This window comes from Mesoplodon mirus (assembly GCF_964341445.2).
Source record: "Mesoplodon mirus genome assembly, chromosome: 4".
In the NCBI taxonomy this organism is placed as follows: Eukaryota; Metazoa; Chordata; class Mammalia; order Artiodactyla; family Ziphiidae; genus Mesoplodon; species Mesoplodon mirus.
This window is the reverse complement of record NC_138979.1, coordinates 84656031-84676930: the sequence shown is the minus strand read 5'-3', so window position 1 is coordinate 84676930 and position 20900 is coordinate 84656031. Positions and strand designations below refer to the sequence as shown.

The window sequence follows — 20900 nt, the reverse complement described above, 5'->3', positions numbered from 1 at the left end:
GAGCTCATGGATGTGAAATGATAAAGGGACGCTTGTGATGAAACAGGCTTTAAACTTTCACTTTTACATTTCTTGCTTTCTTCTTTGATTTGTCTTTTTTTTAATGTATACAGCAGGTTCTTATTAGTCATCAATTTTATACACATCAGTGTATACATGTCATTCCCAATCTCCCAATTCATCCCACCACCATCCCCAACGCCCTGCGGTTTTCCCTCCTTGGTGTCCATACGTTTGTTTTCTACAACTGTGCCTCAATTTCTGCCCTGCAAACCAGTTCATCTGTACCATTTTTCTAGGTTCCACATATATGCGTTAATATACGATATTTGTTTTTCTCTTTCTGACTTACTTCACTCTGTATGACAGTCTCTGGATCCATCCACGTCTCAACAAATGACCCAATTTCATTCCTTTTTTATGGCTGAGTAATATTCCATTGTATATATGTACCCCATCTTCTTTATCCATTCGTCTGTCGATGGGCATTTAGGTTGCGTCCATGACCTGCCTACGGTAAATAGTGCTGCAGTGAACATTGGGGTGCATGTGTCTTTTTGAATTATGGTTTTCTCAGGGTATATGCCCAGTAGTGGGATTGCTGGATCATATGGTAATTCTATTTTTAGTTTTTTAAGGAACCTCCATACTGTTCTCCATAGTGGCTGTATCAGTTACATTCCCACCAACAGTGCAAGAGGGTTCTCTTTTCTCCATACCCTGTCCAGCCTTTGTTGTTTGTACATTTTCTGATGAAGCCCATTCTAACTGGTGTGAGGTGATACCTCATTCTAGTTTTGATTTGTATTTCTCTAATAATTAGTGATGTTGAACAGCTTTTCATGTGCTTCTTGGCCATCTGTATGTCTTCTTTGGAGAACTGTCTATCTTGGTCTTCTGCCCATTTTTGGATTGGGTTGTTTGTTTTTTTAATATTGAGCTGCATGAGCTGTTTATATGTTTTGGAGATTAATCCTTTGTCCATTGATTTGTTTGCAAATATTTTCTCCCATTCTGAGGGTTGTCTTTTTATCTTGTTTATGGTTTCCTTTCCTGTGCAAAAGCTTTGAAGTTTCACTAGGTCCCATTTGTTTATTTTTGTTTTTATTTCCATTACTCTAGGAGGTGGATCAAAAAAGATCTTGCTGTGATTAATGTCAAAGAGTGTTCTTCCTATGTTTTCCTCTAAGAGATTTATAGTGTCCAGTCTTACATTTAGGTCTCTAATCCATTTTGAGTTTATTTTTGTGTATGGTGTTAGGGAGTGTTCTAATATCATTCTTTCCATGTATCTGTCCAGTTTTCCCAGCACCACTTATTGAAGAGACTGTCTTTCTCCATTGTATGTCCTTGCCTCCTTTGTCATAGATTAGTTGACCATAGGTGTGTGGGTTTACCTCTGGGCTTTCTATCTTGTTCCATTGATCTATGTTTCTGTTTTTCTGCCAGTACCATATTGTCTTGATTACTGTAGCTTTGTAATATAGCCTGACGTCAGGGAGTCTAATTCCTCCATCTGCGTTTTTTTTTCCCTCAAGACTGCATTAGGTATTCGGGGTCTTTTTTGTCTCCATACAAATTTTACGATTTTTTGTTCTAGTTCTGTAAAAAATGCCATTGGTAATTTGATAGGGATTGCATTGAATCTGTAGATTGCTTTGGGTAGTATAGTCATTTTCACAATATTGATTCTTCCAATCCAAGAACATGGTTTATCTCTCCATCTGTTGGTACCATCTTTAATTTCTTTCATCAGTGTCTTATACTTTTCTGCATACAGATCTTTTGTCTCCCTAGGAGGGTTTATTCCTAGGTATTTTATTCTTTTTGTTGCAATGGTAAATGAGAGTGTTTCCTTAATTTCTCTTTCATATTTTTCATCATTAGTGTATAGGAATGCAAGAGATTTCGGTGCATTAATTTTGTATCCTGCACCTTTACCAAATTCTTTGATTAGCTCTAGTAGTTTTCTGGTGGCATCTTTAGGATTCTCTATGTATGGTATCATGTCATCTGCAAACAGTGACAGTTTTACTTCTTCTTTTGCAATTTATATTCCTTTTATTTCTTTTTCTTCTCTGATTGCTGAGGCTAGGACTTCCAAAACTATGTTGAATAATAGTGGTGAGAGTGGACATCCTTGTCTTGTTCCTGATCTTAGAGGAAATGCTTTCAGTTTTTCACCATTGAGAATGATGTTTGCTGTGGGTTTGTAATATATGACCTTTATTATGTTGAGGTACGTTCCCTCTATGCCCACTTTCTGGAGAGTTTTTATCATAAATTGGTGTTGAATTTTGTTGAAAGCTTTTTCTGCATCTATTGAGATGATCATATGGTTTTTATTCTTCAATTTGTTAATATGGTGTATCACATTGATTGATTTGTGTATATTGAAGAATCCTTGCATCCCTGGGATAAATCCCAGTTGATCATGGTGTATGATCCTTTTAATGCATTGTTGGATTCTGTTTGCTAGTATTTTGTTGAGGATTTTTGCATCTATATTCATCAGTGATATTGGTCTGTAATTTTCTTTTTTTGCCGTATCTTTGTCTGGTTTTGGTATCAGGGTGATGGTGGCCTCGTAAAATGAGTTTGGGAGTGCTCCTTCCTCTGCAATTTTTTGGAAGAGTTTGAGAAGGATGGGTGTTAGCTCTCCTCTAAATGTTTGATAAAATTCACCTGTGAAGCCATCTGCTCCTGGACTTTTGTTTGTTGGAAGATTTTTCATCACAGCTTCAATTTCATTACTTGTGATTGGTCTGTTCATATTTTCTGTTTCTCCTGGTTCAGTCTTGGAAGGTTATACCTTTCTAAGAATTTGTCCATTTCTTCCAGGTTGTCCATTTTATTGGCATAGAGTTGCTTGTAGTAGTCTCTTAAGATGCTTTGTCTTTCTGCGGTGTCTGTTGTAACTTCTCCTTTTTCATTTCTAATTTTATTGATTTGAGTCCTCTCCCTCTTTTTCTTGATGAGTCTGGCTAATGGTTTATCAATTTTGTTTATCTTCTCAAAGAACCAGCTTTTAGTTTTATTGATCTTTGCTATTGTTTTCTTTGTGTCTATTTCATTTATTTCTGCTCTGATCTGTATGTTTTCTTTCCTTCTGCTAACTTTGGGTTTTGTTTGTTCTTCTTTCTCTAGTTCCTTTAGGTATAAAGCTAGATTATTTATTTGAGATTTTTCTTGTTTCTTGAGGTAGGCTTGTATAGCTATAAACTTCCCTCTTAAGACTGCTTTTGCTGCATCCCATAGGTTTTGGATTGTTGTGTTTTCATTGTCATTTGTCTCTAGGTATTTTTTGATTTCCTCTTGGATTTCTTCAGTGATCTCTTGGTTATTTAGCAATTTACTGTTTAGCCTCCATGTGTTTGTGTATTTTTTGTTTTTCCACTGTAATTCATTTCTAATCTCATAGTGTTGTGGTCAGAAAAGATGCTTGATATGATTTCAATTTTCTTAAACTTACTGAGGCTTGGTTTGTGACCCAAGATGTGATTTATCCTGGAGAATGTTCTGTGCGCACTTGAGAAGAAAGTGTAATCTGCTGTTTTTGGATGGAATGTCCTATAAATATCAATTAAATCTATCTGGCCTATTGTGTCATTTAAAGCTTCTGTTTCCTTATTTATTTACATTTTGGATGATCTGTCCATTGGTGCAAGTGAGGTGTTAAAGTCCCCCACTATTATTGTGTTACTGTTGATTTCCTCTTTTACAGCTGTTAGCCGTTGCCTTATATATTGAGGTGGTCCTATGTTGGATGCATATATATTTATAATTGTTATATATTCTTCTTGGATTGATCCCTTGATCATTATATAGTGTCCTTCCTTGTCTTTTGTAACATTCTTTATTTTAAAGTCTATTTTATCTGATATGCGTATTGCTACTCCAGCTTTCTTTTGATTTCCATTTGCATGGAATATCTTTTTCCATCCCCTCACTTTCAGTCTGTATGTGTCCGTAGGTCTGAAGTGGGGCTCTTGTAGACAGCATATATATGGGTCTTGTGTTTGTATCCATTCAGCAAGCCTGTGTCTTTTGGTTGGAGCATTTAATCCATTCACGTTTAAGGTAATTATCAATATGTATGTTCCTATGACCATTTTCTTAATTCTTTTGTGTTTGTTTTTTTTCACACTTTAAAAACTTTATTTATATTAAAAAAACTCATTTGTTTTTAAAAGCATTAACAAGAGAGAAAGAAAACCAGAAAAGGTATGGAGCAGAAGACATGCCCCTTAGTAGTGTTCTGTGGGAAGGTGGGATTTTTGGTTCTCTGAAATTGAACGTTTAGTGTTTTTATAAATGAAAAGGAAAAAACAAACAGCTTTAACTTTAAGTCCCCAAAAGCCCATGGCTGTTCTATTACCCACACCCCACCGACAAAAAGAGCACCAGGAAAAGAGCAGCAGAAGACAAGAGAAATGAAGAGTGGAGCCACATCTGGATGGGGGCGATTTCCCTTGTGCAGTATGCTCTTAGGGTCACAGAGAGGAAAAGGCTCCTTTTTGCCAGAAAAGGAGTGGGACGAAATGTGAAGGGGAAAAGGGGTAAATAAGGAATTTTAATGCAGAGGGGAAGGGGGGTGGTGGGTTGTGCACTTTTCTCCTACCCCAAAGCCTCAATATATAAAGGAAGGGGGAGGGAGGAGGATAAAGATTTCCAGTTGCATTAAACAGAGCTTTTAGATTAAGGGGAGGAGTAAAAGGCAAATAAGGGAAAGGGTTAAAAAAAAATCAACCGCATAGCAGCTGATTCCTCTAGCCCAACCTGCTAATATACACTAAACTAAAAGGAGGAGGTATGGGATGGTGGGGGGTCGGGGAGGGGGATATGGACACGACTTCCCTATAACCACTTCAGAGATGACAATCATTCTGGGCAGCTAAGGAGTAAGAGCCACACCACTCACTCCTCCCACCAATCTCATCTGGAGGTTCATCAGAACAGGATTTTTGCAAAATCCCAACATATACAGTTGAGGAAAACCTTCTGTGGCTAAAATTAGAGGCTACTCCAATTCCCAGTGGAGAGACTGAGGTTCTCTAGGTCACCTCTCCTCTTCTTTCTGCTATTTAGGGCCAAGAAGTAGGTAAGAAAGCAACAAATTTACTACATTTTGACAGAATTAAACTTGTATTATTTTGAAGGAGCCTGTGATCAAGAGTGATAAATGCGTACTGTCATCCCTAGAGCAACTGCTAAGACATAACTCACAATAGGAGGAACAGGGAATTTCCTGTTAGTCCAGTGGTTAGAACTCCGTGCTCTCACTGCCAAGGGCCCGGGTTCAATTCCTGTTGGGGAACTAAGATCCCACAAGCCATGCTGTGCAGCCAAAAAAGAAGAAGAGGAACACAGGGATCTCTTTAGATACGAGAAAAACAGAAAACAAATAGCAAATGGCAGATGTAAAAGCCACTACATAAATATTAAATATGAATGAACTAAACACCCTACTCAAACAACAGAGATTTTCACACTGGATTAAAAAAAAAAACAAGATTGGGCTTCCCTGGTGGTGCAGTGGTTGAGAGTCCGCCTGCCGATGCAGGGGACATGGGTTCGTGCCCCGGTCTGGGAAGATCCCACATGCCGCGGCCAGCTGGGCCCGTGAGCCATGGTCACTGAGCCTGCACGTCCAGAGCCTGTGCTCCGCAATGGGAGAGGCCACAACAGCGAGAGGCCCGCGTACCGCCAAAAAAAACACAAAAAAACAAAAAAAACAAGATCCATATGATAAAGGACTTGTCTTTAGAATATATGATCTCTTACAACACAGAAGACAACAACCCAAAGAGGGGAGGGAGGATTTCAACAGACATTTCTCCAAAGACGATATACAAATGACCAAAAGCCTAGCAGAGGATGTTCAAAATCACTAGTCCTAGGGAAATGTAAATTAAATCCACAATGAGATTCTACTTCATACCCACTAGGTTGGCTTTGTCAAAAGGACAAGACTATAAGAAACACTGTACAAGATATGGAGAAACGGGAACCTTCATACACTGGTAGTTGGAACATTAAATTATATAGTTACTTTCAAAACAGTTCATCAGGTTCTTAACAAGTTAAACAGAAACTCACCACATCACACAGCAATTTCTAGAAGTCTACCAAGACAAATGAAAACGTGTCCACGCAAAGACATGTATACTCATATATATATATATATATAAACACAGAGAGAAGGGGAGGGAAGGAGGGAGGGAGGGAAGAGAGGAGGAAGGGAGAAAGGAAGCAGGGGCAATAAAAAACGGGCAAATGAAAATAACTGGTATATCAGAATCAAGGGTATATGAGAATTCCTTGTATTATTCTGGTAATGTTTCTCTAAGTTTGAAAGTACATCAAAATTTTAAATTACCCAAATAAAGGGCAAGAATATCATGTAGCAAGCTCCCTCTACCAACCTCAACGAAGACCATATACAGCTTAAAAGGTACTAGAAAACTGTAGGTAATTTTAATAAAATCACTTCAAGAATATAGTATGGTTGTAAAACCACTACAATGTGCTCTAAAATAATTTTTCTACTGAGTTAGGTAAAGTCATCTGTAAATTCTGTAACAACACATTCATATTCACAAAATCTGACTGAAAAATAAACACAACTTTCCATTTCTAACACAGCATAATTCAAAAGTTCACTCTGAATGGGACTGGGTTTTTGGTTTTATTTTGGTTTTAACGCAAAGCATAATTACATAGTTATTCATAATTTGAGGTGTGTTACTTGTTTATTTAACAAAATGCTGCTGCTCTGAAATAAACTTCATTTTCAGAGTGATAGTAATGTTAAAATAAAAAAGACCATGAAAATGCAAGCTGCATTTTAAAAAGCTTATAATAATCATTTAAATTCCGATTGTATCTGTAGGTTCACAATTCTCTACTCTTAGATTTTTAAAAAAACACTTTATATATGGTCAATCTAGATCATAATTAAGTGCATCTTAATGAAGTTTCCACTGATGTATGTAGAAATATGATTTACCAATAGCCAAATAGCATCATTTCTTTATCAAAGATAAGTGGTACTATCTAGAAATAAAGACAGTCCTTCAAGAATTGTATTTTCCTAAGTAAAAATACTTCCCAAGAGCTAAAGGCACAATTTCTATTCACATCTAGCACTGTAACCAACCATAAAATCATTACTTATTTTCAACTTAATAACTGATTGACATTTCTCAAACAAGCTGTTTTCAATCCTGATAGTTCTTTATTTTCTTTGGTAAATTGCTGTTTGCAGTAGGTGTCCATCATGAGAATAATCAAAATTAGATAAATGTGACAAAAGACTGACAAAGTGTTTCACACCCTTGAGTGATACCAAGAATGGGAGAAAAGTGTTGCAAAATACGACTACTGCAGTGCTACTTATGGTCTTGCAATAAAACCAACAATGCATCAAGAGCTATCATCTCACATCCAATTTCTTCCCCTCAAGAACAATCTGAACCTCTTTGGCATCCAAAGGCTCATAGGTCAATAAAGCTTCTGCTAGATTCTTGTGCTCTTTTGCATGAGTCTTCAAGATATGTTTTGCTCGCTCATACGAATCCTGAAATACAAAGCAGATATGTAAGAGGCAGAAACCTTAGGAGAAGCACAAACCCTCAATGAGATAAAAAGCCTTTATGCACCCTAAAAAAACTATAAAATCTATTGACTTCTAGTTATGAAAGATAAATGCATTTAAAAGCTTGGTTCCCTAAAGATAACTCTTTCATACTTTCAAATGTTACATTTTTAACCTCAAAGTCTATCATAGAGATAACTGAGGACTACTTAAACAAAAAGCTACTTAAGAAATAAAAGTATACACTGTACTCATCTGCTTTCTAAATAAGGTCTGTGAACACAGAAATCTATTTCTCTTTTCAGTATACGTGCTAAAAGGAAAGGGAGTTTGCTCCTTTTGCCTCTTGAGATTTCACCAATTTACTCAATCTAGAATGGCCAGAAAAGATATAATTTCCATTCTTTTACTTGGTAACACACTCACCTCTCAATACTGTAACACAGTATCATTAGAGGTGATCCCTGACTTCCATACATTTGATTTTTTTTTTGCAACCCACCTTGAACTTTTCATTTAAATCCTTCAACTCTCTTTCCAAAGGTGAGTCTGAATTAAGTTTATCAGCTTATGAATAACGGCAGTAATAACAGTTCATTTTTGGCAGTGTCATATTCGCCTGTACAATGTTTATGCCAATATTTTACTAGCGAATTATATTTTTGTCCTTATAAAATTGGGTGGAAAATGTAAAAGTGAATTTACCAACACCAAGAAGCACAGGTCATATAAACACAATACAATTACTAGACATTTTGAACATAACCATGTCCAAGTAAAATAATCAAATTAAAGAAAATACATAAAATATTAGAAATATATCAGCTAAAGAAGAACTGAATATTTAAATCACAATGTAAATTGTTCTGGGCTTCCCTAGTGGCACAGTGGTTAAGAATCCGCCTGCCAATGCAGGGGACACGGGTTCAATCCCTGGTCCGGGAAGATCCCACATGCCGCGAAGCAACTAAGCCCGTGTGCCACAACCACTGAAGCCCCGCACCACAGCCACTGAAGCCCGTGCCCTAGAGCCCATGCTCAGCAACAAGAGAAGCCACCGTAATGAAGAGCAGCCCCTGCTCGCTGCAACTAGAGAAAGCCCACATGTAGCAACAAAGACCCAATGCAGCCAAAAATAAAATAAATAAATTTATTTTAAAAAATATATATATACATATATGTGTGTGTGTGTGTGTGTATATATATATATATATATACATATATACATATATATATATGTATATATATATATATATATATATAAATTGTTCTTAGCCTATGGCCAGAATAAAATAAAGATCCAGTCTATGATCAGGGGTTCCAGTCTATGTCAAAAATCCAGTCTATGACGTATTTAATCACGGCAGCACCGGTGCACCTATTAACTTTATAAAACAGAGGAACTTTAGTTTTTTTGCAAGCACTCAAATATTTAGGCACATTTTGACTAAATAGATAAATAAACATTTAAAAAAAGATCATTACCCTCAGACGGATTCTGGTTTCCTGTTCAATAGCAGATTGAGTTTCTGGACTCAGTTTCCCTGTATCACTGTAGGTCATAACTCCAAGCTAAAATCAATGAAAAGAAAGAAATCCAACAGAAAAACCTCCAACACTAATGTATGTAACAGAGGAAGTACTATCCTATACATAAGAAAATAAATATCATGGGGGCAAGGAAAAAATACAATATAAAAATGCCCTTGAGGGCAAAAAAACTTCATTATTCTTCTGAAAGTATAATACTAAAAAGTGTGAACAAGAGAGAAAATTTTAAATCCTAAGTATCGTTCTGAGTACCTTCTTAGAAAACCTTAGCAGCTATTCTAGTCCAGAAATCCACAATTCACAGAGTACTGGAATTGCTTTATGGAGCCACAGTGATAATGTAGGAACGTGAAGTATGTGGAAAGGGCAAAGTAAGCAAGCTCAACAAGTAGGTCTTCAATGTCATATGAATAAAAAAGCTAAAGAATTTATATTATCATTTGGTTAATTCATGAAGTAATAACTCTTACTGTTTGAGCAGCTGGAATGGAAAGAGTATGTTACATTTCTCAGAAAATGACATTTAGTTTAGAGTCAGCTTTGTTAAATCCATTTGGAATGAGACAGGGGAAAATCTATCAATTTATAATGAGAATCCTCTCTCACAAAGAGACACTTGGCACATCAACATTTGATACATGAGGAAGGATTAAAATTAGCCATTACCTTTTCACTCATTCCAAATTTGGTGACGATCTGCTTTGCTATTTGGGTTGCATTATCAAAATCACTGGAAGCACCTGAAAATTTGAAATATACATAAAACTCAGGTTAAAAAAAATCTTTAAACCAACAAACACAATTTGAACCAAAGCTATTCTTTACAGCCAACCTGTTGTAATATGATCAGCTCCAAATATAAGTTCCTCTGCCACTCTTCCTCCCATACTGACGTCCATCTGAGCAAGAAGCTGAGCTCTAGTTTCGTTCCGTCGATCATTTTCAGGCAACAGGTACACCCAGACAATTGAAAAACAGAAAAAATTCAGACACAGTTTTGAAACACTTACATTAATAACCTGAATTATCATTTGTCTCTCATGACCTTACTTAATACCATGATGCTGAAAGCTCAGCGGCATTTAATAGAGATGGTCATGGTGATTGATTACCAAACCAGCTATGTATAAAATGAGGAAAGCAAAAGTGCAGTTTATAAATAGTAAGTAGTTAATGCTGCAATACAACTGTTTGTCCCTCGTTGCACAAAAATGTTTAAAACGTCTATAGGGACGTCCCTGGTGGTGCAGTGGTTAAGAATCTGCCTGCCAATGCAGGGGACACGGTTCGAGCCCTGGTCTGGGAAGATCCCACATGCCGCGGAGCAACTCAGCCTGTGCGCCACAACTACTGGGCCCGTGCTCTAGAGCCTGCAAGCCACAACCACTGAGCCCATGTATCACAACTACTGAGGCCCGCACGCCTAGAGCCTGTGCTCTGCAACAAGAGAAGCCACCGCAATGAGAAGCCCACGCACTGCAATGAAGAGCAGCCCCCTCTCGCTTCCACTAGAGAAAGCCCGCGTGCAGCAAAGAAGACCCAACGCAGCCAAAAATAAAATTTAAAACATAAATAAATAAAAATAAACGTCTATAATTAGAGAGATATGAAAATGAAACTTGTACTCAATGAGAAAAAACTTAGAAAAACTATTGAACCAGTCACTATGATACATAATTTCTTTCGAGGGGAAAAGAGCAACTACATATTTAAGAATTATATTTTGCTGTCATTCCTGAATTACATTTCATAATGTAAATATATTATCTGAAATATTAAGGATATCCTTTATTAGCAGGTAAATTTCACAAGTATGTCTGATTTCAAGACAGTTGAGGAAGTTAAAGAAGAAAGTATCAACACACCTAGGAAGTAGCTGAATTTTCTTTTGAAATGTTTCCATCAGCAATTTCCTACATAAGCTCCTGGGGAGCGCTATTTGAAAGAAAAGAAAAACTAAAGATACATGTCCAAGTGTTGGCCCTCGTGGCATGATTGTAGCTTTGTTGATAGGCATAGCATCTTTAGTGTAATATGCAATAATAGCGTGACCAGATTCATGATACGCTGTGATTGTTTTGTTTTTGTTATCAATTTCCACACTTCTACGCTCAGGCTCTAAGAATAAAAATTTACTTAAGTAAAATACTCCATTAAGAAGGTATATTTAAATGAATGAAGCTCCTTTGTCTCAAAGTCATTCTTAGAGTCATATGATTTAATATCATTAATAAATATTTTAAAAGTTTGAAAGTTTAAAAAATGAGTAGATTCCACTCTACAACACATGTAAACCATAATTTGTCAACTGAAAACCAAACTGTAAAAACTATCATCTTAATCCTTATATCAAAAGGAAAAGCTGTATTCTATTTCTAGAAAATAAACTTCTAATTTAACAGGAATATCATAACTAACCTGTTTTGAAGGCAATTCAAGATTTAAAGTAAAAATTAAATTCTGAAAAACAGTAAAATTAACTATTCTTTTATCAGCAATATCAGACAAGAGGAAAGACATGGGCACTCATGCCCCCCAAAGAGTGTAATATAATTTATAATATATTTGTTCTGTAACAGGCCAAACTGTGTTGCTCTGTTAGAGTATATATTTGCATGTTTCTATACCTTTCTTTTTTATAAACTTTCTCTCAAAATTAAGAGTTTTTTCTCGGACTTCCCCGGTGGCGCAGTGGTTAAGAATCCGCCTGCCAATGCAGGGGACACGGGTTCGAGCTCTGGTCCAAGAAGACTCCACATGCCGCGGAGCAACTAAGCCCATGCGCCACAGCTACTGAGCCTGAGTTCTAGAGCCCATAAGCCACAACTACTGAAGCCCACGCACCTAGAGCCCATGTTCCATGAGAAGCCACCACAATGAGAAGCCCATGCACCACAATGAAGCGTAGCCCCCGCTCGCCGCAACTAGAGAAAGCCCGCATGCAGCAACGAAGACCCAATGCAGCCAATAAATAAATAAATATTTTTTTTTAAAAAAACAGAGTGAATTACCACCAAACCAAAAATTATCAAGTGGCAATTTTTTAAAAAAAGAATTTTTTGTCTAACATAATGAACAGTATAAGATAGGGAAAAAATGAAAAAAAAGAAAACCTACCCATTAGGATTTTATCTTTGGAGAACTCTAGTTCCGTCATGGTTACCACTTCTTTTCCATCAACAGCTGCCTTTAAAGCAGCTTGGTTCACAAGATTCTCCAACTCTGCTCCAGAAAAGCCAACAGTACCTCGAGCTATGATTTCTGGATCAACAGCTATATGCAGACAGGACACAATATTAAAATTTCAGAAGAGCTAATAAAAAGCTCTTCATAAAGAACTCACATTGCAAAAGAAAAAAGAAGATAGCCATCATGAGCTGTAATTTTACAAAAGCTTACTTCACTAAATTCTAAGGGGAAAAAGCCAAAACTGCTAGTAAACACACCATTAAAATTGTCATTGGGACAAATCACAAAAGTTATTATATTTAAATAACTTTGTGATAAACAGAGAAAGGTAGAGTTGCCAGATAACGATTTACAAACCTTTAATTATGGCCTAACCACAAACTGAAAAAGCACATTCATAGACGTTTTGTTTTCAGAATTTCATCTTGAAATAACTTTGGACATAAAAGCCCCCCTTATTATCGGAAACATATTTGGTTTTAAGAATTGATTCAGGTATCTTTGAAAATACTGCAGCTTTAATAGCTGCTTTTATTACTCAGGTAGTTCCATAATATTTCCATGTGTTTTGTTTTATAGTCTGCTTCCCCTCTTTTGGCCCCAAAGTGACTATATCATGAGGTACTATGCTCATAATATACAGGTGCTTTTTATATGATTTTATATTTTACATTCATCTAAAGAAACATTTATACATAGATTTCATCAAGTATTATCTAAGTACTCAAAAGAAAACTTTCTTTAGAATCGGGATTCAAAATGACAGAATCTCTGGACACACGTTCATTGAGAAATGGACTTTATGGACAAACAAGAGGAGAGAAAAATAGACATTTAAAGGAATTTGTCTTTTAAGACATCCTGAGTAAGGACCACAAACAGGGTGGATTGATATATTACCATTTTATGGAGATAATGTCTGTATCGTCGAATTAAGACTTACACTGATCAAACTTTATCTTATTGAGATACCACTTCAAGATTTCTGTTCGACCTTTTACATCTGGCCTGGGAACTGTAACCTGCATGTCAAAACGACCAGGACGTATTAAGGCGCTAAAGGGAGAATACAAAAAGAAAATATAAATTAATAAGCTGACTGTGCTGAAGGTCAAGTTAAACAGGACAGACATCCTAAAGAGAAGATGGAAAGACAGTGGCAACCAATATTTATTTTGAACATAAATATTCAGATTAGTTCCTTATAAAACGTGGCTCAAAGAACAGTTTCAATAACCAGAAGGCAGAACAAAGGTTCATATAGATAAATGTGTGCATCTAGATAGCATACAGCCCTTCAGAGACAAAGACATGCAAGTCAGCCAGTCAAGGAACAAATAATTCTACAGCAATCTATTATGAGAGCTACACATCCATCTTACTGCTATTAAGTACAAAATGTTAAACTAGAGTCTTAGGCAAGAACCAACTATTAGATCAAATGAAAGTATGAATAACTTCTATATAATAAAACCAATAAAACTTTTAAACTATAGTAAATTTTATTCTAAAAATCCTCTCTACCCCCCACCCGAAAGCTTTGTGATGTTTAAGTTGTGAGCAGATTCTTTTAGCAGCTTTACTGAGATACAATTTTCATATCATAGAATTTGAAGTCGAAAACCCAGTGTTGTTTTTTTTTAACATCATTGTTGGAGTATAATTTGCTTTACAATGTTGTGTTATTTTCTGCTGTATAACAAAGTGAATCAGTTATACATATACATATGTCCCCATATCCCCTCCCTCTTGCATCTCCCTCCCTGCCACCCTCCCTATCCCACCCCTCTAGGTGGTCACAAAGCACCGAGCTGATCTCCCTGTGCTGTGCCGCTGCTTCCCACTAGCTATCTATTTTACGTTTGGTAGTGTAACCCAGTGGTTTTTAATATATTCAGAGTTGCCCAACCATCACCACAATCTAATTTTAGAGAATTTTTACCCCCTCCCTCTCTTCTCCAGCTGAAAGAAACCCCAAATCTACTGGCAGTTATTCCCCATTTTCCCTAACCTCTGGCAACCACTAAATTCCTTTCTGTTGCTATGGATCTGCTTATTCTAGACATTTCATATAAAAGCAATCATATGGGCCTCCCTGGTGGCGCAGTGGTTGAGAGTCCGCCTGCCGATGCAGGGGATACGGGTTCGTGCCCCGGTCTGGGAGGATCCCATATGCCGCGGAGCGGCTGGGCCCGTGAGCCATGGCCGCTGGGCCTGCGCATCCGGAGCCTGTGCTCCGCAACGGGAGAGGCCACAACAGTGAGAGGCCCGCATACCGCAAAAAGAAAAAAAAAAAAAAAAAAAAAAGCAATCATATAATATGTGATGTTTTGTGATGGGTTTCCTTCACTTAGCACAATATTTTTAAAGTTCATCACTATTCTAGAATATATCACAAAAATTTTAATACTTACTTATCTAATGCCTCTGGGAAGTTTGTGGCTCCTATGATGATAACTCCTTCGTTGGGCTTAAAACTATTATAAAAAAAAAAGGACCTTTTCATTGAAAATAAAACAGCACACATGTAGAAATGTTCTATGCAAAACTGTTTATCGTTAATCTTACTAACAGCAAAGAAAAGGGATTGATCTTTTTAATGCCCAAAATGATAAGGCATCTCTAATTGTTTTCTTAAAATGCCAGTGCACTTCAATAAAAGTGTTAATAATAAATCACCAGGTCATCTGTGGTTACATACCTTCATAATAGTTTTTCTAGTTAGGAAGAGATGACCTGACACAAAAAGCTTGAGTCCCCGACTAATTTTTGAAAAACATTTTCAAGTTTACCAATTCAAATTATTTGCTCCTAGACTTCCAGAATGTCTTATATGACTTTAAGAAACAATTTTTTGATCTACAGCAACACTCAAAATAGGGTTTTATATTTCTTTCGTACATCATAGTAGTACTTAAAAATGCCTTATAATTCCATAATCACATAAACATTCTCTTCTACAATTTCAAACTTGTCTTTTCAGATTAATTTTTGAAAAGGAGTGTTCTTGTAGTCTCTTGAGTTGGTGTTTTACAATTAAATCTTTTCATTAAACTTAAAAATGCTTATTGCTATAATATCCAGGAAAGGAATATTTGCACATATTCGTGAAAGAGTATATTTTATATCCTTAAACAAATGTTGCAATATATAATCGAAAAATTGAATCTCATAGTTTTCTTCCCCAGTCTTGTTTATATTTTCAAAAGTTCAGAACTCTGCATAGGTTTGCATCATTTAATTATACCAGGTTAGTATATTTTACAGATATTTATCTTAACATCATATGCTTTTCCTGAATAAGTTTATCTATTACTAATCCAAATGCACTTATCCAAATCTTTCTTCTAAGTCCCCTGGGTGCCTCAAATTTGTTATGCCCCAAACTGAAGACATTGTCCCTGATGCCTTCCTCTTTCCTGACTCTTTGTAAGCTACTCTGTCATCTGTCTTCCCCATCCTAGTAGATAACATCACTGAAATACCAAAGCAGGAAAAATCCTGGACTCCATCCCTCCCTGAAATCACCACATCCTGTTGCTCATCAAGTTCAGTATTTTCTACCTGCTTACCATTTTTCATTTCCTATTACTTTCTCACTTATAATTTTGAAATGCTCTTTTCTAGTTTTGCTCCCCTGATGTTCATCTTTACGTTGCTGCCAGAGTGACCTTTCTAAAATATATTTGTGAAGATGTAACACCTCTACTTATGTAGTGGATCCCCATCACATGAAGGAGAAAGTTCATGTTCTAGGAGGACACTTGCTTTTTTTGGTTTGGCTCTGATCCTCCAGTTTTGTCTCTCCATGCCATTCCCGGTAACTGTATTCTAGTTTTCCACGTGACTTGTTATGTTGTTTCACGCCTCGTCCTTTTGCTCAGGCTGCCTTTTCTAGAATCCCCTTCACATCCCCGCTCTACACTGTGTGTGTCTTTTAAGACACAGACCTGTCTTTGCAGCATTTCCTGAGCTACCCAGATACAGCTGACTCCTCTTTCCTGTGTGCCCTTCCTGTACTCTGTTCACATCAGTTGTAGAGCTTTTGAATGATACTTTGCTGTTCTTACTTGTTTTCATGTAGCTCTCCTGGACTACAGAGCAGAATCGGTCTTCTATTTATATTTCCAGCTTTTCTCCCAGGATAGTGCCTATGATTTGACAGATCCAGTAAATGTTTGTGGTCTTACTGATTGATTGAATGACCAAATGAATGAATATGATGTTTTCTGGAATGAGGTGTTTGTTTTGTTTTGTTTTTATAGGAAGGAGCAACAAATCCAGAAATTGGAGAAAAAGAAAATGATACTGATATTGAACGTGCTCCATAGGAGCAAACAGATCATAACAATTTGACTTTTTTTTTTTTTTTTTTTTGCCGTACGCAGGCCTCTCACTGTTATGGCCTCTCCCGTTGCGGAGCACAGGCTCCGGATGCGCAGGCTCAGCGGCCATGGCTCACGGGCCCAGCCGCTCCGCGGCATGTGGGATCTTTCCGGACCGGGGCACGAACCCGTGTCCCCTGCATCAGCAGGCAGACCCTCAACCACTGCACCACCAGTGAAGCCCTTTTTTTTTTTATTTCTTTTTAAGTATGTTTCTTTTGCTCCGTTTCTTCAGAAGTATCCCAACTACTACCAACTTTTTCTTCCTGAAAATGCCTCAACCCTCTGAAATTCTTTTCTGCTACTTTATTTTATTTAAATATTTGTGGATAGAGATAGACATATATGTATTTAAAATTCATAGTAGTAAATGTTCTCATTAATGTATCTGTGGCTGCATTTTACAGATATGATGTCAGCATTAGGATTAGGAGAAGAGGAAGGTATAGAATCACCTTGGGATTCTGAGGTACTGTCTTCTATTATTATTATTATTTTTTATTTTAAAATATAAGCACTGAATGATGTTAAAACATAAAGGGGGGTGCTTTGACTTTACTTTCTCACCTTTGCATTTGCCCTTCAAAATTTTTTCCTTACATTTTTAACCTGTAATTAATTAAATAATTGTGTGCTAAGTATAATAACTACCACATAGTGCACTTTTGTTAATTTGCAAGATTCACCTAATGAAACCAGTGTAGCACAGAGCAAAAACCAAGGCTTAGAAGTCATAAGGAATCAGTTTGGGTTCTGAAGTTAAATTTATCTAAAAACTGAAGCATTATTCCAGGTCAGCCTATGGCCAAATGTATGTTTCTTTTTTCTTTTCTTTTTTTAAAAAATTTTTGTTGGAGTCTAGTTGATTTACAATGTTGTGTTACTTTCAGATATACAGCAAAGTGAATCAGTTATACATATATCCACTCTTTTTTCGATTCCTTCCCCATATAGGCCATTACAGAGTATTCAGTAGAGTTCTCTGTGCTATACAGGAGGTCCTTATTATTGATCTATTTTATATATAGTAGGGTGTATCTGTCAGTCCCAGTCTCCCAAGCAAATGTATGTTTCTTTGGTACATATGGATGTGTAAAACTCCTAGTGAGGTTCAGAGAGAAACAGGTTGAAATGTAGTTTTTTACCACTTAGACCTGAAAAAGATAGTGCCTGAGACTTGAAAGTATTAGTACATTTGGATTTTCAAATAGATCTGCAAGGAACGTTTCAAGAGAAGCAAAAGAATGGGGAATAATAAGTATGTGGCGTTATAATAACAACAGTTAGGTTTAGCGATGTTTTAATAAGTACACACCATTTTGGATAAACTAGTGTGCGTTGAGTACCTTTATGGCAGCCATACTTGAAGTAACGTAAATATAAAGTAATGATGACCTGTTGTAAGGTGACAGCTATGGAAAGAGATAAGAAGGGCCTGATCTGTTAGACCTAGGCAGCTGCTGCAGTGATACAGCACTGTGTTTAAAGTCAAAAGACATGGTAGCATCCTGGTTCTGTCACGAGCTGTGGGATCTCGGAAAAACTTGTCTACCCTGGTTGAGCGTCAGTGACGTCCTTCGTAAAAATGGTACTGGTACCCACTTGTCAGGTAGGTGTAGGGAACAGATGTGGTAAGAGCTGTGAACACACCTTGTAAACTGTAAAGGGTGCTATAGAAATGTAAGACAAAAATGATCACAGTGCATGGACATATATACACTACCAAACGTAAGGTAGATAGATAGTGGGAAGCAGCCGCAGAGCACAGGGAGATCAGCTCGGTGCTTTGTGACTGCCTGGAGGGGTGGGATGGGGAGGGTGGGAGGGAGGGAGCTGCATGAGGGAAGGGATGTGGGAACAGATGTATATGTATGACTGATTCACTTTGTTATAAAGCAGAAACTAATAAAAAATGGTCACAGTGGCAATTAGTGACTCACTAAATGCTGGGGCACTTTTTTAAAACCTGAAGGACAATAAAATGACAGTAGTGTTAAGAATAGGAAAATTAGAACGGGCATGTGGATTTCTAGCTTGGGGTATGTTAAGTTTCTATATAGACTGTTATCGGAGATCTCCTATAGGTATCAAGTGCTTTGGTACTTGAAGTCCACTCAACATTTTAAATGTTTTGTTCTTAAATAAATTCCTGTTATTGAATACCAACTATATGCTGGGCAGTTAGACACTGACTGTACCAATTGAGGGGTAAGGCTGTAGTGGTGGGAACATAAAACCCAACAGGAATCCTTTATAAGTCACTGTTAAGTCCTTCATGTAAAGAAAATGGAGAGAGCTTCCCTGGTGGCGCAGTGGTTGAGAGTCCACCTGCCGATGCAGGGGATACAGGTTCGTTCCCCGGTCCGGGAAGATCCCACGTACCGCAGACCGGCTGGGCTCGTGAGCCATGGCCGCTAAGCCTGCGCGTCCAGAGCCTGTGCTCCTCAACGGGAGAGGCCACAACAGTGAGAGACAAAGAAAATGGAGAATGTTACGTTAGACAACATTGAGAGAGTTTGTAGTTAGGATGGGGATGGGAGTGGGAGTGGAATTTAGGTAGTCAGAAAAGATCTGCATGTGAGAAAAGCTACCAAGGGGAGGATGGGAAAGAGCCAGTCATGTCAGGGTCCAGGAGAGGGACATTCTGGACAAAGAGAGCAGCGGATCCCATCATTACACTCTCGCATCTTGGAAGGACCAGGAAACAGGAAGTGGGGTAACTGTCCTTACAATCACTTTTATCATTGTTGTTGTATGTAGAAAATAAAATGTGCATAAGAAAAGCTTGGCACATTTAGATGCTTAATAAATAAATGTTCTTATTCTTCCCTTATTAAAGCTTGCTGTACTTTTTTGAAGAGTTGCATAACTATATTTAAATTTTCTCCTATTATTTAAACATAACAGTTTTTATTACTACTTCGCTATTTTATTCAACTATTTTTCCTATCAATAAAAATTTTATCAAATTACAGATTCTTATAAGCCCTTGTTTACCTAAATGAAGCATCTTCTACAGTGTTCTGTTTATGCTCAACATGAAATACTTCATGGTTTCTTTTCATGCCAAGTATATTATTTTAATACTAAAAATTTCTGTCTTTAGAAATATTTTAAATTTATAGCAAGGGTACTTATTAAAGCATTTATTTAAACACATATTTTTTAAAAATACTCTCTTCTTTTGACAATGAATGTAAAGTAGAGTTAGGTGTTTTGAAGTTAATTCTTTGCTGAAATGTGCCTGTAAGTCAGGCACATTTTTTGTCTGTGAAAATAATTCCTCTGGCTTTCCATGCTCAGTTTACAGAGTCAGTAGCCAAATGAGGATAAAAGATAGACTTGATCTAGAGAGTGTATATGAAGTTTTCTATTTCAGTGTTTGGGTTTTCAATGCATGCTTCTCTTATTTTTAAATCTAATTGCTTGTAAAGTAGGAAATTTTTAAAAAGTAGGGTATTTCCAGCTATTAGAAGGGGATTAGGAAAGCTTTATGCAACTCATTATTAATATCAATTTTAACAGAGTATCTCTGAGAGACTTCCAGAGAAGTATGTTGATCATTTATCTGGAGCTGCAGGTCAAAGAGGAAAAAATATATTAAATGGACAAGTAGAAGGTAAGAACTATATTTTTATGAAAAAGTCATTTGACAGCATGTTGATTTAAAATGGGAATTCTGATATATTCTAATAGCCAAAGAAAATCACCTGTCGGTTAAGAGGAAGTATCATTCCTCACACTGATTTCAAGTTGAACTGAGCCTGTCTCATTCTGGAAAAGAAGTGCTGTATCAGAAGAACTAAGCAGCTACATCTTTTTTTCTTCTCAAAAATCCATCAGCAGTTTTTAGGCAGTTTTTATTTGGCCAAAAAGCAGTGCTTGAATACCTAACTGTGTGGTGTGTTCTATTTAAGCTCTGAGTGTCCAGATGTTCTTTTGTAGACAACATGCCATGATATAATCATCTATCTCCATGTCTGTTACCAAGTTACACTGTGAAGTGTGCCACCCTTTTGAGGTGGTCCTCAAAGACACAGTTTGCTTGTTGTTTAACCAAGTGTCCTAAAGCATGTACCTGAAGTTATATCATTTTTTATTCTAAAAAGCTACGCAGCTTATATTCTGAAAACTATTAAAAAAACATAACACTGTTGATGCAAAAAAAAAAAAGGAAA

The 20900-nt window shown here is 36.9% G+C and overlaps 2 protein-coding genes across 3 annotated transcripts in view; one reads left to right on the top strand and one right to left on the bottom strand.

The window, feature by feature from the left end:
• The window catches only part of LOC309801973 (ankyrin repeat domain-containing protein 26-like), a 78861-nt gene that overhangs the window by 37251 nt on the left and 20710 nt on the right, over positions 1–20900 (top strand). The window contains exons 17-18 of the mRNA XM_082617128.1: positions 17130–17191; positions 20248–20341. Coding sequence (XP_082473254.1) covers positions 17130–17191; positions 20248–20341 — 156 coding nt within the window. The remainder of the gene's footprint in view (positions 1–17129; positions 17192–20247; positions 20342–20900) is intronic.
• On the bottom strand, positions 7301–12048 carry LOC309801975 (ATP-dependent zinc metalloprotease YME1L1-like). Of its 2 annotated transcripts, XM_082617130.1 has the most exons (4): positions 9981–12048; positions 9815–9888; positions 9083–9169; positions 7301–7579 (listed from the first exon to the last, which is right to left on the bottom strand). In XM_082617130.1, the coding sequence occupies exons 1-4, from the start codon at positions 10177–10179 to the stop codon at positions 7436–7438; spliced, it is 504 nt and encodes a 167-aa protein (XP_082473256.1). In that variant the 5' UTR covers positions 10180–12048; the 3' UTR covers positions 7301–7435. The 2 variants fall into 2 exon arrangements, with proteins under 2 accessions (XP_082473256.1, XP_082473257.1); XM_082617131.1 differs by lacking the exon at positions 9083–9169.

Bases quoted from the DNA above. Each gene is read 5' to 3' on its own strand.
- LOC309801975 (XM_082617130.1), bottom strand. From the start codon at position 10,179: ATGATAATTCAGGTTATTAATGTAAGTGTTTCAAAACTGTGTCTGAAT. The intron at 9,170-9,814 runs GTAATGGCTAAT...CATTGATTTTAG, and splicing joins AATTTGGAATGAGTGAAAAG to CTTGGAGTTATGACCTACAG. The intron at 7,580-9,082 runs GTAATGATCTTT...TTTGTATTTCAG, and splicing joins AAACCAGAATCCGTCTGAGG to GATTCGTATGAGCGAGCAAA.